Source organism: Chelmon rostratus, chromosome 1 (genome assembly GCF_017976325.1).
Source record: "Chelmon rostratus isolate fCheRos1 chromosome 1, fCheRos1.pri, whole genome shotgun sequence".
Taxonomy (NCBI): domain Eukaryota; kingdom Metazoa; phylum Chordata; class Actinopteri; order Chaetodontiformes; family Chaetodontidae; genus Chelmon; species Chelmon rostratus.
In genome coordinates this window covers 17,805,195-17,823,786 of record NC_055658.1, presented here as the reverse complement: position 1 = coordinate 17,823,786, position 18,592 = coordinate 17,805,195, and the positions used below count along the sequence as shown (strand labels likewise).

The 18,592-nt window shown below is 41.3% G+C and overlaps 1 protein-coding gene across 1 annotated transcript; it reads right to left on the bottom strand.

The window, feature by feature from the left end:
- Positions 1 to 4,946: 4,946 nt before the first annotated feature.
- On the bottom strand, positions 4,947 to 14,871 carry LOC121608370 (C-type lectin domain family 18 member A-like). Its single transcript, XM_041939630.1, has 12 exons — positions 14,748 to 14,871; positions 13,667 to 13,758; positions 10,068 to 10,301; positions 9,843 to 9,940; positions 9,326 to 9,447; positions 8,825 to 8,932; positions 8,637 to 8,729; positions 8,032 to 8,138; positions 7,770 to 7,899; positions 7,524 to 7,620; positions 6,796 to 6,887; positions 4,947 to 4,984 (listed from the first exon to the last, which is right to left on the bottom strand). Exons 1-12 carry the CDS (start codon positions 14,869 to 14,871, stop codon positions 4,947 to 4,949), a joined length of 1,335 nt encoding a protein of 444 aa, XP_041795564.1.
- Between the last annotated feature and the right edge of the window lie 3,721 nt (positions 14,872 to 18,592).

Genomic DNA, 18,592 nt, shown 5'->3' with positions numbered 1-18,592 from the left:
CATGCCATTTGCTTTCAACCCAGCATCAAAACAGAAATGCCAGTGGCAATACTCACAAACCACTACAAGGAAAACGGCAGAGACGAAACACTGTCCCAGTTCCAGTAAGGACATGAACAGGGGACACATAAAGTCAGGACTATACTTGATTTGTTCAGGTGATTAGAAATAACCTGAACATCATCACTAGTTCTGTCTGTAAGTGTCATCTACGTCTCCTCATAAACGTCTGGGCCGCTCCTCCTCCTGTATCATCAGATCCTACAGTGCAGCTGGATTTCCTCATTGAAATGTAAAGAGCGATAATTGGAGGCTGATTGCAGCCTTCAGTGACTATCACGAGCTGCTTAAGCACACGAGAGCCCTGTTTACAATAAGAAAAAACCCCTGCAGTCTGATGAGAGCCCTCATCTAAATACAAGTCTTCTAATATCATCCGACGGATGGATCCTTTCTACTTAGTGTTGGAATGCATGTTATTCCCCCAGCATAACTCGGGCCAGTTGCTCTATTTTCATGAAGCGCCCTGTTGATGACCGTGCGGTCGTATTTTTTCCTGACATCAGCAGACTGAAGTTTTCCAGGACTGAACGACTTGATGTTGGTGTGGCCTTGTGGATGATTGGCAGCTAATGTCAACAGAGGAACAATTCATGTTGCACATGGAAAGTACAGTGTCCATGTTCACTGCAATGTCAGCTCGTACAACGGTTTGGCTGACTGATTTGTTTTTGGACAACAATGGAGCGTCATGGAACAGAGCAATAGAAGCTATATCAGACTTGTTAGTGGAATCAGTTCAGCTTCGGTTTTGGCCTTCTTCAAGAGATTTGTTGACAAATACAGACGTGGTCAATAGTGTAAGTTCCAGTCCATGTGGTCAGAAGACAAGGGAGAGCTAACTCAGAGTAGGAGAGGCAAACAGAGGTTACACAGGCCAGAAAGTAGATGACATACATCAAGAGACACAGCAGGTTCAATAACACAAACAGGACCTCACCTGCCAACCCCATCAGCAGTGCTTGTTGGATGGTCAACTTCTCTCTCTAGCTCTTTTTTCTCATTTGTTTTCTTTAATACATATTCACTTCTGATGTAGTCGAACAACTTGTCATGGAAACCTGTTTTTTTTCCAGTATCGCAAAGCCTTCAGCCTCTTCAAGTGATAAGATACTGTATATGTGCTGGCAAGTGAAAGCATTGCGCAAATAAGCTAATATTGCTCAAATGAAATGACTGCATCTTTCAGAATGCAATAGTTTGGCATCAAAGGTTTAAGTCAGAAGGCTTATTTACAAATGAGATATTCACATTAGAATTCCATAATTAGGCTGTTAACATACGAACATTTAAGTGATTAAAATAGACGTGTGTGGTTATTTCAAATATATATATATTCTACGATGCAGAAACGTGTCTGAATCAGCGGTGGAAATAAAGAGAGGAGCTGTGGCCGCAGAATAAACAAAGCATTTCAGAGGAGTGTTTGTGTTTGCTCTGAGAAGAATCTCTGAGTAATTGTCAGTGCAGTGAGCGATTATTAGCGCTGTTGCTTAAAACAAACCTATCTGGCTCAATAGGCTTCTTCTCCACTCGAGAAGCTGTCGGAGCCCCACGGCACAAGTTCACCTTGCTCGCAGCTCAGTAGCGTGAACACTTTTGAAACTCTTCACCCTCCGCCGTGACTCTGCCTCAGCTGCCAGATAACCACCCAGAGGAGACTGTCTGATACCGTAAACACCAGTGAAGACTTTAACCATGATGGATGGCATTGGAGAGTATCTCCACTTTCCTCAGGAACTCTGTCCCCAAACTCCAATACTTAGGCGTTCTCAAATCAATAACTCATGTTCCTGAGTCTGTGTACATATTGTGCTGAATAAACCTCTCAAGTTATTTAATACAAACTGCCTGCACCCGCAAAAGAATCAGGTCTGAAAGGAAAAAGGTATTTTAGGGGATTAGATGTTCTTTGTAAAGGGAAATTACAGTGACTAATGGGTGTGTGTATTTGTATGTGTGTCTTGCTGTTGCTTAATGTGTGTGTTTAGAGACAGCCTTAGGTCTTTGGGATGGCGCTGTTCTGCTGCTCCCACTTTAATTGGCTGCTGGCCCCCAAGCCTCGCCTGAATGGAGAGTCATTTAGGGACCTTTCACTCTCATAGAGGATTGTCGGTTCCTGCTGCAGGAGAAATTGCATTCCTGTTTCCATACAATGGCTGGTCTGAGTCGGGGATGGGGCAAGAGTATCACTGTCATTATCATGACAATGGAAGCTAATTCCACTGCCACTGGCGCTGTTCTGAAACCCTCTGCAGCACCAGCTTATCAGAGGGCACCATGAGACCAGCGGGAAGCTCTGCGGGCGCCGAGTCTGAGGCGAAGATTCACACTCACTGACAGACACGCAAAACACATTCAGCAGACACTTTGTTTAGAGAGGCTGCCACAAGCGCGTAGCAGCACATCAGCAAAAAAGTTTATGAGACAGCCAACCTCACTTGGTGACACAGTGTGTGGCCAAACTAAAACTACTTGGTTAGGTCTGGGGAAAAGATCATGGCTTCAAGTACTGGTACGTCCTTTCTTGCTCTTTATACCACATCACGTGACTTCCTCCTTTGCTGGCGCAGCCTCAAGAGGTCGCCGCCTCACAAACGTAAATGTGGGTCATGATAACCTGCTTGCACAGTTGACCTCAATTTAGCTTCCTTATTGCTGTATTCTTTACAATACCTTTGGTCTAACTCTTGAGTTCAGATTACACAAACTAGATACAACATAGAACAACATGCAATGTCATATTTTCTTTTAGAGGAAGAAAATATGATTGGATTTTGATATAAGAATAGAAAGAAATTGTTTTGTTTTGTTTTTTTTTGTTTTCTGGCATATACTGTTGGTTGAGATGCGTGAGATGCAGAGATATTGTACATATACTTAGCTTGCAGAGGGAAAACAGAAAACGTGTTGAGCAAAGTTGAAACTCAGTGGAGCTGAAAGACAATTAGGGTGTTGTTGGTTTGCTCCTCTTGCTCCCAGATGTTTGACCATGTGACCTCCTCCCCGTTTTGTTCATTCGCACCATTTCACAGCAGCTCTGAATGTCTGTCTGACCCCATTATCTGCAGCTTTTATCCCTCTCTTCCCTCTGAGTGTATCGTCATCTTCCATCCAGCAGGGTCCTCCTGTGTTTGCTGAGAGGGCAGTGTGGTGTTGGACCTCAGAGCCGTCATTAAACACTCGCTGACTGCATCAACATTTTAACCATTCGCTCACACACAAAGCAAAACCAGACGTGGTCTGGTAACACATCGCTCTTGTGTCAGGTTCGAATACCACCAGGAATTTCTGCAGGATTTATTTCACACATTTACATTTAGCACACTGTAAAAAATGAAAATACAAACGCAATATATCAATTTATAATTCAATTTTTATTATTCTTCCCTTATTAACCAGTTTCTCTCATACTTCACTGTTTTAACTTTTACTGTCATGCTCATATTGTTTGTCTGTTATTACATGTCCTCTCCTGTTTCCTCTGGACTCAGTAACTTGTGGCCTCTGCATGCAGGCAGATCCAGATTTGCTGCTGAGTCACTGTGTTAGTGAGCGCTGTGGGCGATGAGAGACATATCAAGCACCTTGAGGAATCTGTTGATTTGACGTGTGTTATTCTGACAGGCGTCAGGTGAATCTACCGCCTCCCTTCAGGTTCAGATTTACTCTTGGACTGAAGGCATCCTCAAAATACCTGATGCCTCCCAGTGATTTAATTGGTAACCAAGTTTCTGAAATGTGTCACGGCATTAGCAACAGTATTTTAGTTTTTTGGGCATTTCTATTGCAATAAGCCCACAAGAGAGATATCAGTCATAATCTAATAGAGGCATTACTCTGACAGAAAAGTTCACTGTCCAAGCTGCTGAATCAATCTTTCAGAAAATAAAAATTTCTCTCCAAAGTTTTTCATGATAATCTGGACCAGCATTTAGACACACTGGATATATTTTTAAAGTTTATAGTTTTTGTCAGCTCAGCCACAGTTTGCCTTTCCCTTCAACATCATCAGTGGGAAAACACACAAAGACAGGAAGTAAAACCAAACATGATGGGAGGACATTAACTTTCAAAATAAAACAAGACACAGACTAAGCAAAACCCCAAAACCATAGCAGCACACCTTACATGTTGTTTCTCAAATCAAACTTTGAACTCTCATATTGTTGTAAACGTCTAGTTATTAAGTTGTACAACATCAGAGGGAGAAATCGCTATATATTCTGTATTTCACTCACTTAATGGATATTTTCTTTCTCTGGTGCCTTTCTGGTATATGTATAATGCCAGTTATCTATCTATCTATCTATCTATCTATCTATCTATCTATCTATCTATCTATCTATCTATCTATCTATCTCTTCAAGATACAATTCACATGCTCTCCCAACTAAATCCTGTGTCCTGCTATAACTTAACATAATTCATTCTCCATCTTTAAAAATACATTCCCTCTGTTTTTTTTTTTTAAGATTTCTCTCTCTTTCTCTCTGCTTTAGTGTTTCAAGGCAGCCCACCATAATCACTGTAAGAAGCCTTCTCTTTTCCTTCCCCTCACTGCTCCAAGCAGCATCAAGAGAACTCAAACATCCTTTAATGATGGCAGACGAAATCGATTTCGAGGTCACATGAGGGCAGAGGATGAGGAAGATACAAGAGAGCAGAGATTCATGTCAGCCTTTTCATTCAGACTGAAGCTGCTCACTCAGAGGGCATATACGCAAAGAATGAAACAATCAACGTATTTCCAAAGCAACACATGACATTTTAATGATGAAACATCTAAACTACATTAGCCCATTGGTGCAATTATTGACAAAGCATATACCAACAACAGCAGCCATCGTCACAACTGACATGTGACACGTATGACACGCCTAGTTTCACCTGCCGTCCTCCCAGCGGGCAATGTGCTCTGCAGCTGTGAAATACACACAAACACACACATTATAGAAATAATGCAAATAGGTAACTTAAACATGCTGAGCTTAAAATCATTGTAAAAAAAAAAAAAAAAAAGGAAAACCAGGTAAGTGTTTTTTTTTTTATGTGGTTTGTGCCCAAACTGTTAATAATGTAAAACATGACATAAGAGACATGAAACTGTAGAGTCCTTTGCATGCTTACAGAAATGGACACACACAAACACACACACACACACACGCATATGCACAGCCAGTACTCTGGAGAAACATAGCTTAGTGTTTGCCTCAGGCTGTGTGATATCCACTTATCATTTTATTACCAATTAACAAAACACAGCAATGAAGGCAAGAAATCACTGTGATGGGATAGAGGGATCTGCATGCTTTTAATCAGCTCAATTTATGCATTTCTCTCTGTTGCTTCAGTGAAGTGTTGCTTTTATTTTGAGAGGAGGGGTGGGAAAATAATTGACTGAGGAATATTCACATACGTTTAGCTTTTTTCAATAACCTCTATACTACTGTAGCTTTACTATTGCTCATACACCACCCTAAAGACCCCTACTAATCCTGTTCTAAAGTTAACACAAACTACAAAGACAGAGACATTAAGTGGTCTTCAAAAAGCAAAAAGGTTGTAACAATGTGGTCCTACCAGCGTTTACCACATTCAGAGCAGATCACCGTGTCAGCCGTGAGTGATCAATACCAGCATCAACAACTTGCAAAGACACAATCATGTGGGCAAAACTAAACATCTGCCACCATCTCATTCCTTACGATCAATGTAAGTGTGTCTCAACACTGCAGGCCTTTGTGCGGCTGACGGTTATTGATCGTTCAAAGGCTCTCGATGGCGAGCACTCAGTGTCATTGATTTAGACTGAGTGCCATGTTTAAATGTGTAGGGAGGATCACACAGAGATTTCAATGCTGTGTTCACATTGTTCATAGACACAGTGGATTAACACTTCACCCTGCTGTGGTTATCAGCGACAGAGGACGTGAAAGAGCTGGAGCTAATTGTCTGGATGCTGTCAGGTAGTGGGAGGGGCAATGAAAAAAGCCATTCTGCTACTAGACAAATACAAAATGTTGTAAAGCTCCATTAAGTGACTTTTTTCTATATTAATAATACTATTAGTTATGAAACGCTCAATCGATCACTCTGTGTAATGCAAAAGGGTCGCTTGCAGGGATGACCTGACCACACAAGTTTGCAAATTTTAGCCACTTTTAGTTCACTGCTTTTACTGAGTCTGAGTCTTATTGCTCTCCTTGGTGGACCGGTGCGCATCCCTGGTATCTACTGTCACCTGTAATAAAGGCATAAAAATTCTCAAAAATATGTTGTACATAAATTGGGAATTTTAGGCTTGATTCATGCTAGATGTGAAACAAGACAGGCTGCACTAGTCACTCAGAATGTACTGGGGAACAGGCTTGATGCAGTGACACTTGTAACACTAGGATAGATGTAAACCTGGTCACACAAGAGGCAGGAAGGCTGCATTCGAAGAAACACAGGTAGCCATGCAGCATGTGTATAGTTTTCAGAGGAAAAGAGAAAAAGCAGCGTTGTCAGTGATCAGCTATTTGGTTGTGTGGCCAAAGTACATCAGCAATGGCAGGACTTAACTGTTCTGAATGCCTATTATTGTCTATATTGCTCACATTTGTATGGTGACACAGTGACTCAGTGGTGAGCAATGCGACCTCCTCGCAGGCAGGTCTACCAGATGGCAATTTATACAAAACCTTCCCCCCCTCAACACTCTCCTCCACCCTCTCCCAGAAGGAGCCTCACCATGCAGGCAAATGTATCGGTTCTGTGTTTTGCAGCGCTGGTCGTTCCAGTTAAAGGCGCTCGATGCCTGCAGCTCGACGCAGTTTCCAAAGCTAGATGGAGAAGGAGAACACTGTTTTTTAGATTATAGCAACTCATTTATTCGGATTCAGATTCATTTTCAGATATGGAAACAATGTTTCATTTACAAATGACTTCATGACTAATACTAGATATTACTGATACAGTTACTTGTTTTATTATACAACTAGTTATTGCTGATAGATTGATAAATAGATAAAATGGAGCGAGGGAGGCACAGAAAGAGAGAGACATCTAGTGGTCAGGGTGAAGATTGCATTGTCTTTCCCTGGCTATAGTCCTTAGATAAAAATGTAAATATAAATGTATATATAAATGTTATTTTAAGAGCTATTTAAGTTGTCGTTTTTATTTCAGAGATGAAAACAAATGAAAGACCAAACAACAGGAATCTCTGGCAATAACCTTTAAGTCATACGTATTGTAGTCCCCCAGGCAGACACATCTGCATAACAATAAAGATAAAAGAAAGGCCTGAAGCGCCCAACAAAAGTAATTTTCAATCTTTCAGCACCTCTGTACCTTTACTGTATGTTTTGTTTGCTTGTTTGTTGTTTGCCTGGTTGTTTCGCTCCATTGCACTTGGCCGGCTCTGTGTATAATGTGCTCTGCAGTAGCTAATGTCTGTTAGTAAATCTGTCTCTTACCCTTGGTTGTCAGGTTGCCCAAAGGCAAAGCTGCTGAATTGAGGGATCTCTCCTGTGTCCCAGCGAAATGAGTCTTTCAGAGGCTTATATGTCAAACCTGTGGAGCAAAAACACTGCTGTTTTATCCACGCAGCATCTCCACAGCCTCCACCTGGCAGCACATCTGGTCAGATGTCTGCCACCTCATCTGGCAGTGCTGTCCATGATATTTGAACATATATTTGCATGACAAGGATGACAAACTACCAATCCAGAAGTTTCGTTTCTCAAAGTCACTGTTGGTGACCTCATTGCCTGTCTCCAGCAGACTGAGATAAAAGGCCAGGATGTCCTGAACCTTCTGATTGTGGATGTGAGCTAGAATACCTCCTCGTTCCTGGTGGTTTAAACAAAAGAAAAGGCCACACTGAAAGCAGAGTGAAAGTCCTTATATGTAGATTTCTATGATGAGCTGTGGCTGGGGAGCTTGTCAAACTCTCTCAGTGGGCAACACACACCTGTCTCTCACCTGACAGCGATTCTTGGCTCCATAGTAGGTGTCAGCTTCTGAAGACACCATGAAACAATCACCATCTATCATCACATCGCAGCTCTGAAAGGGAAACTGCACTTTCTCTGTTAGGACACAAACCACCAAAACGCCCTGAAAATGAGCAGTAAGGATACTGAGCATCACTTTCAGTGAACACACTTAAATATATTGTAATCTTTTAAGCTAATGTAATTGGAAATGTGGATAATATTTGAGCGTTATGTCCAAGAAAATTAAGAGAAAACAAAATCAATTTATGTAAAATCATTTTGTATCCTGTTTAGCCAGAAGATAATGCAAAGAAATACATTGAGACACTTCACCCTCAGTAATTGAAGGTATAGAACTGCGCCACTTCTACTTGATGTACACTGTAAATCTCATAACCATGTTTCCACCAGCTTTTGATCATGTCACCAGACTCCCTCACAATAAATGCAGAATGTAACAGGAACCAGATGGATTTTCTCAGCATGTGCTGTGTGTGCTTTTCAATTTTAAGCCAATCTGTGTCTCGGAGTACAAATTGCTAAGGTGCATGAAAACACAAAGAAGCATACACTAAACCACAGTGCACTTACCTGCACACTCAGCACCACCATAGCCAACGTCACACAAGCAAGAGCATTCTTCTTCTTTGAAACGGCCGTGCACACACTGCACACTGCACCGTACTGAAAAACAGACCCACAGCACAGTGAATATTAAAATTCTAAGGTATAATGAGACCTGATAGCAATATGCATGTGTACGAGTTAATGACTGGTACCCTGGCAGAGGCGGCCGGTGAAGCCGCGGTCACACCTGCACTTGCAGGATGAGATGTTAAGATGACCATGCTGACCACAGCTCATACGGCAGGGATTCTTGGGAATCTCTGGTAACAGATGTGCACGTGCACCAGCAAACACACATGCACATAAACATTGCAGAATGAACATCTGAAAATTGTACATCTGATCATTTTTAAAGTGCTGTCAACATCACTGCAGCACAAGTACGATTCTAGTTGAATGATATCAGCAGGATGCTGTGCAACATTCAAAATACGTCATGAATGCCAAACATGCATAGAAAATAACTGTCGAAACAGTGAACAAAAGCAAAAATATTACATGTATATATCTCAGAGATATAGTGAACATAAACTCATTTTTATGCTAAATATTATGATTATATATACACACACATACACACATAGATGTAATGTGTTTGTATATATATATATATATATATATATACACACACACACACACACACATAGTCTTACCGCATAATCCACCTACATGGTCCCACAGTCTAAAGCAGCCAGACATGGAAGAGGTGCAGAGGGAGCAGTACAGCCCCGTCTTATAGGGCATCACCAGCTGACCATTCACCTCCCAGTTACCCCTGCAGCAACACAAATATACATTGCAGACCACACACACTGAGAAAACATCTGGAGTAGTAGCTTGTAGTGTTTTTAACATGTGCCGAGGGCTCCCTGGAAAGCAGTATTGATACAAAGTGGACTATTCTGGTGAAATAAAGTGAATGTGGTTCGTAATTCAGTCGATGAAGTCTTACCACTAATAATTAATTCTTTCTCCACTTGCAGGGACTTGCAACCTTTCATATACAGTAAGTATTGCTGTTGCTGCAAGTAAAACTGTCTATATTTTGTTTAAATTTGAGTATTATTTTTAAAAAATCAATGAATTAGCCATCTTTTAACTATACTGTTTTCCATTGAATTTAGCTTTTTCTTTCTTTTTTGTTTTTAGTGGGGTGAGTGTAATTGTTACCCAGGGAAGTATGCACAGACAAATGTCTCCCAGCGGTCTCCGTCTCTCACGCACAGCTGACTGGCACAGCCCACGTGACTCGAAGTGGCCCACACCAGCTACACCCCAGCAGAAGGTTTAGACAAACAACATCAGCAGTTTTACAGGAAAAAATATGACGCATCTGTAAAAGTACGACTCCACATGAACATACAGCGAGAACAGTTTGTATCCGCTGGTTCATACCTGTGTGTAGTGCTGACAGGTGGCGTTCTCGCCACACTTCCCACTCAGGTAGAGAAAATCTTTTCTCTCCTCGAACCAAGAGTCAATGACGTCAGGAAACGAGGTGACACCATAGGCAGAAAGATGTGTGTTCCAGCCAATGTGGCCGGAAGATGAGGAGCGCTGAGGGCGGTCGTCTGCATGACACAATGCTGCCCTCTCCTTTGCAAGTAAGGCCAACTTCTCACTCCACTCCTAGAAAGACAATTTAAAGTTTTTACACATCTCAAATATTTAGCAAGCACAGTAAAACTGGCTCATATTTTTGCCTTTTCTGGCTGTGTCTTATATGCACAAGAAGCTAATGTTAAATTACATTAGCTACCTTTTAGTTTTCATGTTGGGGTCCAATAAACCTTAATTTTCTTTTTGTGAGTTTATTTTATATTTTTTTGCAAACTGATACAAATGAAGTAATTCTGAAGCTGTTAAATTCTACATGTGTAATGAAAAAATTATTGGCAATTACATCAAAAATAAATAAAAATCATCACCAACTCATTTAATTATCAAGATATGTTATCGGGGTATTTTGGGGTCGAAGCTGCACTTTAAACCCGAAATAAGGCTCATGTTGTACTTTGCATATGCTGATTAAAAGTGAATGAAAGAAAAACTCTTTGGCGTGAAGGTCATTCCTAATAGTACATAAGTGATTTTCTTAACCCGCTTAATCCTTTTCAGGGATCAGTGCCAGTCGTGCAGCAGGCAGCAGGCAGGGAGACACCCTGAGGCAAGCTGCCAGCCCACGTCCGGGCCTGCAAATACAGACTGACACTCATCGTGTGCTACACTGGTGTAAACACGTCACTTACTGGTGCATTTTCCATGATTTGCACTGGCTGATTCAAATAAACAACTGGTTTCCCCACAAACTTTCCACAATCACTCTTTGCTGTAGTGCAGACATCACTTCAGGTTCTCTCGCTGCTTCACATCTGGAAAGTTACAGATTCAAACTTTGTCTAAATAAATATATTAATAAGGTTAAAGAAATTAAGTTAACTGGTCAGTTTTTGAGCAGCACATTCTAATAAGACATCCTGTATTAAAGGGTTGTAAGTTGTAGTTAATGGCTTTATCCTGGATTAATACGTTATTAATTAATGCATCTATAGCAGTGTTTAGCAGTAACAGTGTAGTGTAAGGGATTACAATTCGGTATCTGCTGTTCCTAATCCCGGTACCGCTCTTTTGCTTCGACACACACATAGTTGCTAACGTTAGGTTATCATCCTACAGTTGTGAATTCTGCAGCTAATGTTAAGACTTATAAACCGTTGATAAAACCGTGCTATATTTCAAAGTGGTAGACTCTCTTGATAAATTCGACTCTCCTTTAGGTCAAAGAGGCAAATGTTCAGAACAATTTTCTTATCTTAAGTGACAAATCCCTCTGTTGTAAGCACATTCAGAGCATCCTGCTCATATTTGTATTCCAGTCTGTGCCGTCTATGAAAGATGGAATCTCTAAATAAGACTTTGGGAGACAGACATCAGAGGCACAACGCTGATGTGCGGTGCAGGAAGGCTGAGCCCCCTTGAATTCATTGTTCATCTGCTCTCTGATGTCAGCCCGCCAAAGTCATCGGCTTACACTTTGATGCCACCAGAGGGGTTTAAGGTCACCGGGCAATATTTCGTTGAGTGCGTTTCATTTTAAAGCACGTCGTGTCGTATCAGCAGTGGGATTTGAATGTGTCACTTGTGAACGTCTCACTAAAAAAAAGATTTGTATTTATAGTCTTTGTGCCACCATCAACAACTGCTATATTACTGTATACTGAATTAGCTAAATTGATAAAATTAACATGAAGCGCCGGCGCCTGAGAAGCTCTGAGAGAGATTAGTGAAATAAAATCTCACAAACAGAGGTCGTGATTTACACATGAAAAGTAAATACTCGAACTTCTGGCTCTGAGAGTGATGGCATGACCTCATTATACTTCTTAGCCTCTTCAAGCTCAAAGAAAACCTGCAGACAGGGCACTGGGTATAAAGGGAGGAGAATCATTCATTCCTAAAATATTGGTATTTTATCTCACCCTGAAAGCAAAGCCTAAAGGACTATATTATAATCACTTCAACACAATCTCACCACAATGCTTACTGTGTGAGAAAAAAAACCCTTATTCAGATATTCACAAACACAGCAGAAGCCTTGAGCCTTTTAACGTTTATCAGTAAAGCTCTTTAATATGCCTCTTCAGCTCGGCAAAGCTTCCTCTGAGGGTTTTCACAGGGAAATTACCTGTAATACCAGAGTTGTGAATGCAGAATGATTATCCACATCCTCTTTTTCTCATTACCGCCTTATCAGCCGAGCACAGTTCTCGGAGGCTGAAGAGCAGTCGAAGAAGGAGGCTCAGTCTGTATGGGTGGCTTTGACGATGTAATCTACGACAAAGCGACAGTTTGCCCTGGCACAAATCTCACATTAGGCCCAGAGGATATCTAGTGCATTGTGACTTTCATAATCCATCATTACGCACCTCTTGGTCATAATCACATGCAGGCAAGACAGTTGCGCAGATAAGCACTGTACGGCGAAGCAATAGATGGAACGAGATAGGGAGAGGATTTAGTTGGGGTGTTTTGCACAAAGTGGGATTAGAAAAACCTGAGTCAAAAAATCATTTTAGCTGGATTGCTGCACATTCAGCAACATGAGCCTTTACCTGTTTTTATCACTCACATTCCTGATGTTGTGCACAACATTTGAACAATGCCTGTTGATCATTAGTAAAAAGAGACAAATTGCAAAATGTTGCTTAGTTTTATGCTTATTCATCTAAAAAAAAAAAAAAAAAACAACACCTGAAAAACCCCCAGAGAGATTCACTGGTGTTGTTTCACTGTGCGACCCTCTCAAGACTACGCACAGCTAATTGATTTTGGCTCCGTTCTAACCGTCCACACTATCACTCAGCCTGCAGCAGGGCAGAACAAATGGTGCTCTAACTCCAGTATTTCACCCTGTTGAGACTATCAGTGCTACGGAGGAAGACAGCTCAACTAAAAACCTTTTTTAATCCATGTCTTTGTTTAGTGATTTCACTTCTTTAAGAGGACTATTTTTAAGACCAAAGCAAATGGTCACATTTTCAAGTGTCCTTCCTGGTCACAGATGTCGTTGTGAGAGAACTGTGTGTGATATTGTGCTTTGCCTCTGACGACGCTGTGAAAAACAGAAAAAACTGAGCTCTGAACCAGGTTTCTGGACTGTCGTTCTGTGCATCTCAGAGCTGTTGCCTCACATGCAGATGAACACATGTCTGATCATTACTGAGAGGTCTCATTGCTGTTTTGCTCTCTGTTTTTGCATCAGCAGCTGCAATCTCAAAAAGCATAATGATTAAGTTTACAACACGTGGCAAAATATCTTCCACTAGTGGCGAGCGAGAGAGTCTACAGTAAAGGACAGTGACTCTTTAAGTTTGCTGCAGAGTAAGACTAAACTTGGGTGTGAAAATTAGCAGCGTGCACAGTGTCACATTCAGATGACAGCATTCATACCATTCAAACACACACAGAAGAAGCAGACAATACATGCCACAAACCATTTTTTGCATGTTAGCTGCCATGGGTTGGACCCGGCTGCGCAGCCTATTGTGCTGGGCTACAATCTGCGAGTACTCCTTCACCCCGAGCCCTGGAAGAAAACATTAACGCTCATTTAGTATACCTCTTACGGCTGTTGCTGTGGCAACAGAATGCTAATGTGTTGGCGGGATGTTTGAGTGTGTGCATGTGTGTGTGTCTGCAAGATTTGAGCATGAGATGATACAGCCTGTCACAGTTTTAATCACAACAGGACTCAAGGGTCAGTCAGGTTAAACACACAAAACTCAAAAAAATATTTTGACATTTTTTGTCATCCCCTAATAATCATCTGTTAATGTACAAACACACATGCCATGTTTTAGGCCTATATCACTGAAGTCCCCTTAATAATAACCTGGTAAGTAAAAATGTACAATACAAAACTTGGCTCTATAGAAGAGTTTATATATGTTAAAGATAAGGTACATTAATAAACACTTTAAACGTCCTTTTATCATCTTATAATGACTACAGCAGTTTATAATAGGTTTATATACTGCTTATAGAGGTGAAAGTAAAGTCACCTTACTCTGTAATCTTGGATCAACCCTATATTAGGTTAAACTGGGCCTAAAATCCTTAAATCATGAATATAGGGGCAGGTTGTTGTTAATTGCATTTACTGTCAGGAAACCAGCCAGGAAAATTCACTTATTCTGCTCCTTTAAGTTACATATTACTGAGCCGATTTAACAAAAAAAAAAAAAAAAAAACTCAGTGATGGGTTAATAATTTGTTGAATTACCATTAAAATGGCAATTTGCTAAACTGCTGGCAAACATGTGCAGCGCAGCGGGCAGTGACAGAGACTTGGACATCTCAGTGTCCACAGCCTGAAGACTGACCCCGGAGGACAAAAACTGCGTCCCCTGAGACTGACTGGCCATAACTTTCATATGAAGAAGAATAAAGTCTAGATTGAATTTAGGAGTGAGAATGTGTGCACGCTGCTGGAGTTCATCCCGCGCTACCAGGGCTCGTCTAGACGAGTGTCCCTCGTGGGTAACTGTCTCGTGGACAAATTGAAGTGCTCTTTACCGGTGGAGGTGGACTTCAGCAGGTCCGGTGTGTCTCTGATAATCCGATGCGCGGAGATAAGCAGAGGCAGCAGAAACAAAACGGTGAACAGATCCAGACACCGGGAAGCTGGGATAGACTCCATCGTGAACCCCTGAATAGTCTCCACCATCAGCGGCCACTTGCTCCACTTCTCCTGCCTCCCTGAGCTTCTCCTCCCTCTTTCCACTCGAACAGCTTTCACCTCGGGCTGCAGCGCATGCAGAGCACGTCTCCATTCAAAGAGAGTTCACTCGCCCTGCAGGGACTGGAGACCTACTGCAGAGTGTCGTTAACCTTTTATTATTTCAGCAGATCAATAGGCTATTCCTCGAGTAAGCCAGGCTACATGACGCATTTAACATCTGACGCCTTTCTACGCGTTCAAAGCCAACGCGAATGCCCCAAGTGATTCCTGCACGTTTTGCATTGTGAGTGGATGCAAACAACATCCTCATGGAGACAGTGGTGGAAGAAGTATTCAGATCCAAAGTGGTAATACCACACTGTGAAAATACTCCACTACAAGTAAAAGTCCTGATTTCAAAGCCTTACTTTGAAATATAGAAGTATTCAGCAACTCAGTATGCAGTAAAATGGTCCGAGTCAGTTCTTTACTATCACATATGATGTTGGATTGATATTATTTCTTCATGTACTGCTGGGTAGTTTAACCTACAGCAAAGTATCACATGCTGTAAATCAGCAAATGTTGGTAGCGTTTCTGTCACATGAGAAGCACATATCTCACATGTGTGACAGCCTCGTTTTCAGCTTTGTGAAGATGCATTTTACAGCTAAATCATTTTTTTAATGGTGCATTCATCTTAAGTAAGTTTTCTCACTAATAAAGGAACTGTTAATCCTTTTGCCTATAAATAAAATAAAAAAATCACTAGACAGCAAGGGTGTGGCACATTGTTTTCTGAAAAGCATCTAGCCGTTAAAACTGCCACACAAATGTAGTGGAATAAAAAGTACAATATGTACATGATGTGCTTGAATTTGTACTGAAGTACTCGAGTAAATGTACTTAGTTACTTTCCACCACTGCATGGAGGGTAGAATAGAAAGCTTAGTCTGACCTCTCCTTCTTCAAGAATAAAAGTTAAATCCCAGGTAGCAAATCTTTCCAGGAAAAAAGACACAAAAGTAACTGTTTAATTACTGTTTTGTTAAAGTACTTACAACTTAAAAAATATGCAGCTGATTCAATCAAAGAAACTTTCTCATTGCTCTAAGTCCACTTTTCTTAACTCATGTTTGCTTGTGAATACCAGAACCTATGAAACAGTCTTAAAAGTTTTAGAATTGTATTACTTCACTTAAGTGTGCAGCCATCACAGCAGATGATGCTGCAGCAGCTTTGATCTTTAACAACACATCGATCATGTGATTTGTGTGCAAAATCATGTTCTGCAACGTACGAGAAGGCTGTAAAACAAATGTAATGGAGTAAAAAGTGTTTTCTGTGAAATGATGAGAATAATAAAATAACATAAAATGGAAATCAAGGGAAGTGCAAATTTCTCACTGCTGTACTTAAGTACTTGAGTACATTTAAAGTAAATATTTAACCTACTTTCCAGCACAGACAGCGAGTGTGTTACTTGTGCCAGTCAGCCATGGAGGACAAATGCTTCATGGTCTCTAACATCATGTCCCAATGACAAACAGAGAGGTTTACTCTTGGTAGAGATTGAGTATTCATCACTGTTAAATGAGGGGAGGTTTGTTTTGAGAGACTGGTGTCCGTTATTCAGATGAATCACAGCAGGTGAAGCTTGATGTGCAGGCTGAGATGTAGGAGGTAATTTTTCTTGTAGCAGAAAATGAGGCGGCAGAACTTTAAGTGGTACATAATGTCCAGATAGGTCTGAGCGTGGAAAGGTACAGGATGGAGCTGTCTGGGTGTCTGTTTGGACATGGGGACAATGTTGTTTTTATGGGCCGTGTGTGGGAAGCATGAATCGTGATTCACACATTGTAGGGATGATTCAGAGTCTGGAGATGACTGCAGCACAAACACAATAGACTCCCACTCTTTTCTCTCCCCTGTGGGCTGAATGGATTTTGCACTGGGGATTCAGTCCCCAGGCTGCCCAGTTATCTCTTATCTCTTTGATTTTGCTGCATCAGTCAGGGACTGTCTGACCCTGCTGAGCCAAACGGCAGCTGCAAACACAGTCTGTTCTGGCCCCAGTCAGACGCAGCCACCCACTAAGATGATTTCTCAGGTGAATCCAACAACCGAAGGAATCATTGTAAGCTCCTTGCTGCTTGGGCTCAAAGCAGTACTCAAGAGCCTGAGCCCCCTCATTAGTCTTTGAACTGCAGTGGTGGCGGCTGCACACTGAGGACAAAAGTCCATTTACACAGTAAATGTTTTCTCTGCGGCAGCGTTGTTCAGTTGCAAACTAAACTGAGACACACTCACATATTTACATTTAATTAAACGATCTGATTTTCCACAACGACAGTTTCATATGCAGAATCAATGCAATTTTATTCCTCTGTAACTAGGAGCTGAGGATACAGACATCGTGCAGAGTGAATCTCACAAAGTAAATTTGAAAGTGATGTAATATTGACTTCGCTGGCTTTGTCAGTCTGGACAGATGCAGCCTTACAGCCTGACAAACATTTCTCAATTTCACTGCCCCTACTAACGTGTATTGTAGTACCATACTCCACCATACTGACAGATGTGAGAATGGTATTACTGTTAACTAACTTGCTAACTTGTACTGACTGTTGGACTGCACTTTTTCCTACTTTGTACTGCAACTGCTGCACATCAGTTTCCCCTCAGGACAAATGAAGGTCTGTCTGACCGTGAAGAGCGCTGAGTTTCAAAAAATAACAGCGAGCCAGGTGGAAATTTTCTGATTTTAGCAGTCTGGTTAGAAAAATAAGGGAATGAGTCTTTTCACAGCTTTAAATCACCATGTTTGGTCTGCAATAGTAATATATATATAAGGAGAAAATGAACATTTACCACCTGTCACCTTCACCTGTCTTGTTGTATTCCCTGACCCCACTGTCAGGGCTATATATGACTGCTCTGAGCCCATTATCAGGATGCAGCCATGTGAGGTTTGAGAGAAAAATGTTTTTTGTTTCGTTCAGTCCAACTAGTATACAGTGCTGAAATGCATGTGTGAATATAATCCTGCAGAGGGCACAGCTTCTCTGTAGCTTCTCTTCATCACAGGTAATAAACATTGTGTCCATCACTGGTGGCGAAAGCTGAGCTGACTGAGCTGAGTCAGGTGAGTGCATGTATAGTAACGCCATTTTTCATCTAAATATAACTGACAATACTGGCTGAGTTTACTCTTGAGCTTACAGATATTATTGCTGTAAACAAGCCTTTAACAACACCAAACATTAAAACTAGTGATAGCATGTTCTAATCCCGTGTTTTTAACTTTATCCTTTTGTTTGCGTTTTGCAAAGTGCCACATGTCTTTGTCCTTCAGAGTGAATCTCATCTGGTGTTTCTGGACAGATTGTGCATGATGCATCTTTTCTGGCACAATTCAGTTTTCCTCTTCGTCTACATAGACATGATATAGGGAGGAAGTGCACACTGAGTTAAGTAAAGGGATAATCATGTGGTCACATTTTTCTTAAAGTCTCTTTCCCTGATTGGTTCCTGTAGAGTAAACCCAACATTCCGCAGTGGTTTGCTGCAGCAGCTTTTTCCACTGCCAACCGTGGTCATTCTCTCACCTGGAGTCCCTGCACTCACTCAAAGTTCCCACTGCCTGCAGCTTCTCACACATTTGAGGACTGATCGCGATTGGATTGGAATCAGTGGAAAC

What these genes read in the sequence shown, in the direction of transcription:
- LOC121608370 (XM_041939630.1), bottom strand. Translation starts at nt 14,871, where the DNA reads ATGGAGTCTATCCCAGCTTCCCGGTGTCTGGATCTGTTCACCGTTTTG. An exon ending in CCTGTCAGCACTACACACAG is followed by an intron (nt 9,941 to 10,067) that starts GTATGAACCAGC and finishes GCTGGGGTGTAG; the next exon opens with CTGGTGTGGGCCACTTCGAG. An exon ending in GGGCAACCTGACAACCAAGG is followed by an intron (nt 6,888 to 7,523) that starts GTAAGAGACAGA and finishes TTCTCCATCTAG; the next exon opens with CTTTGGAAACTGCGTCGAGC.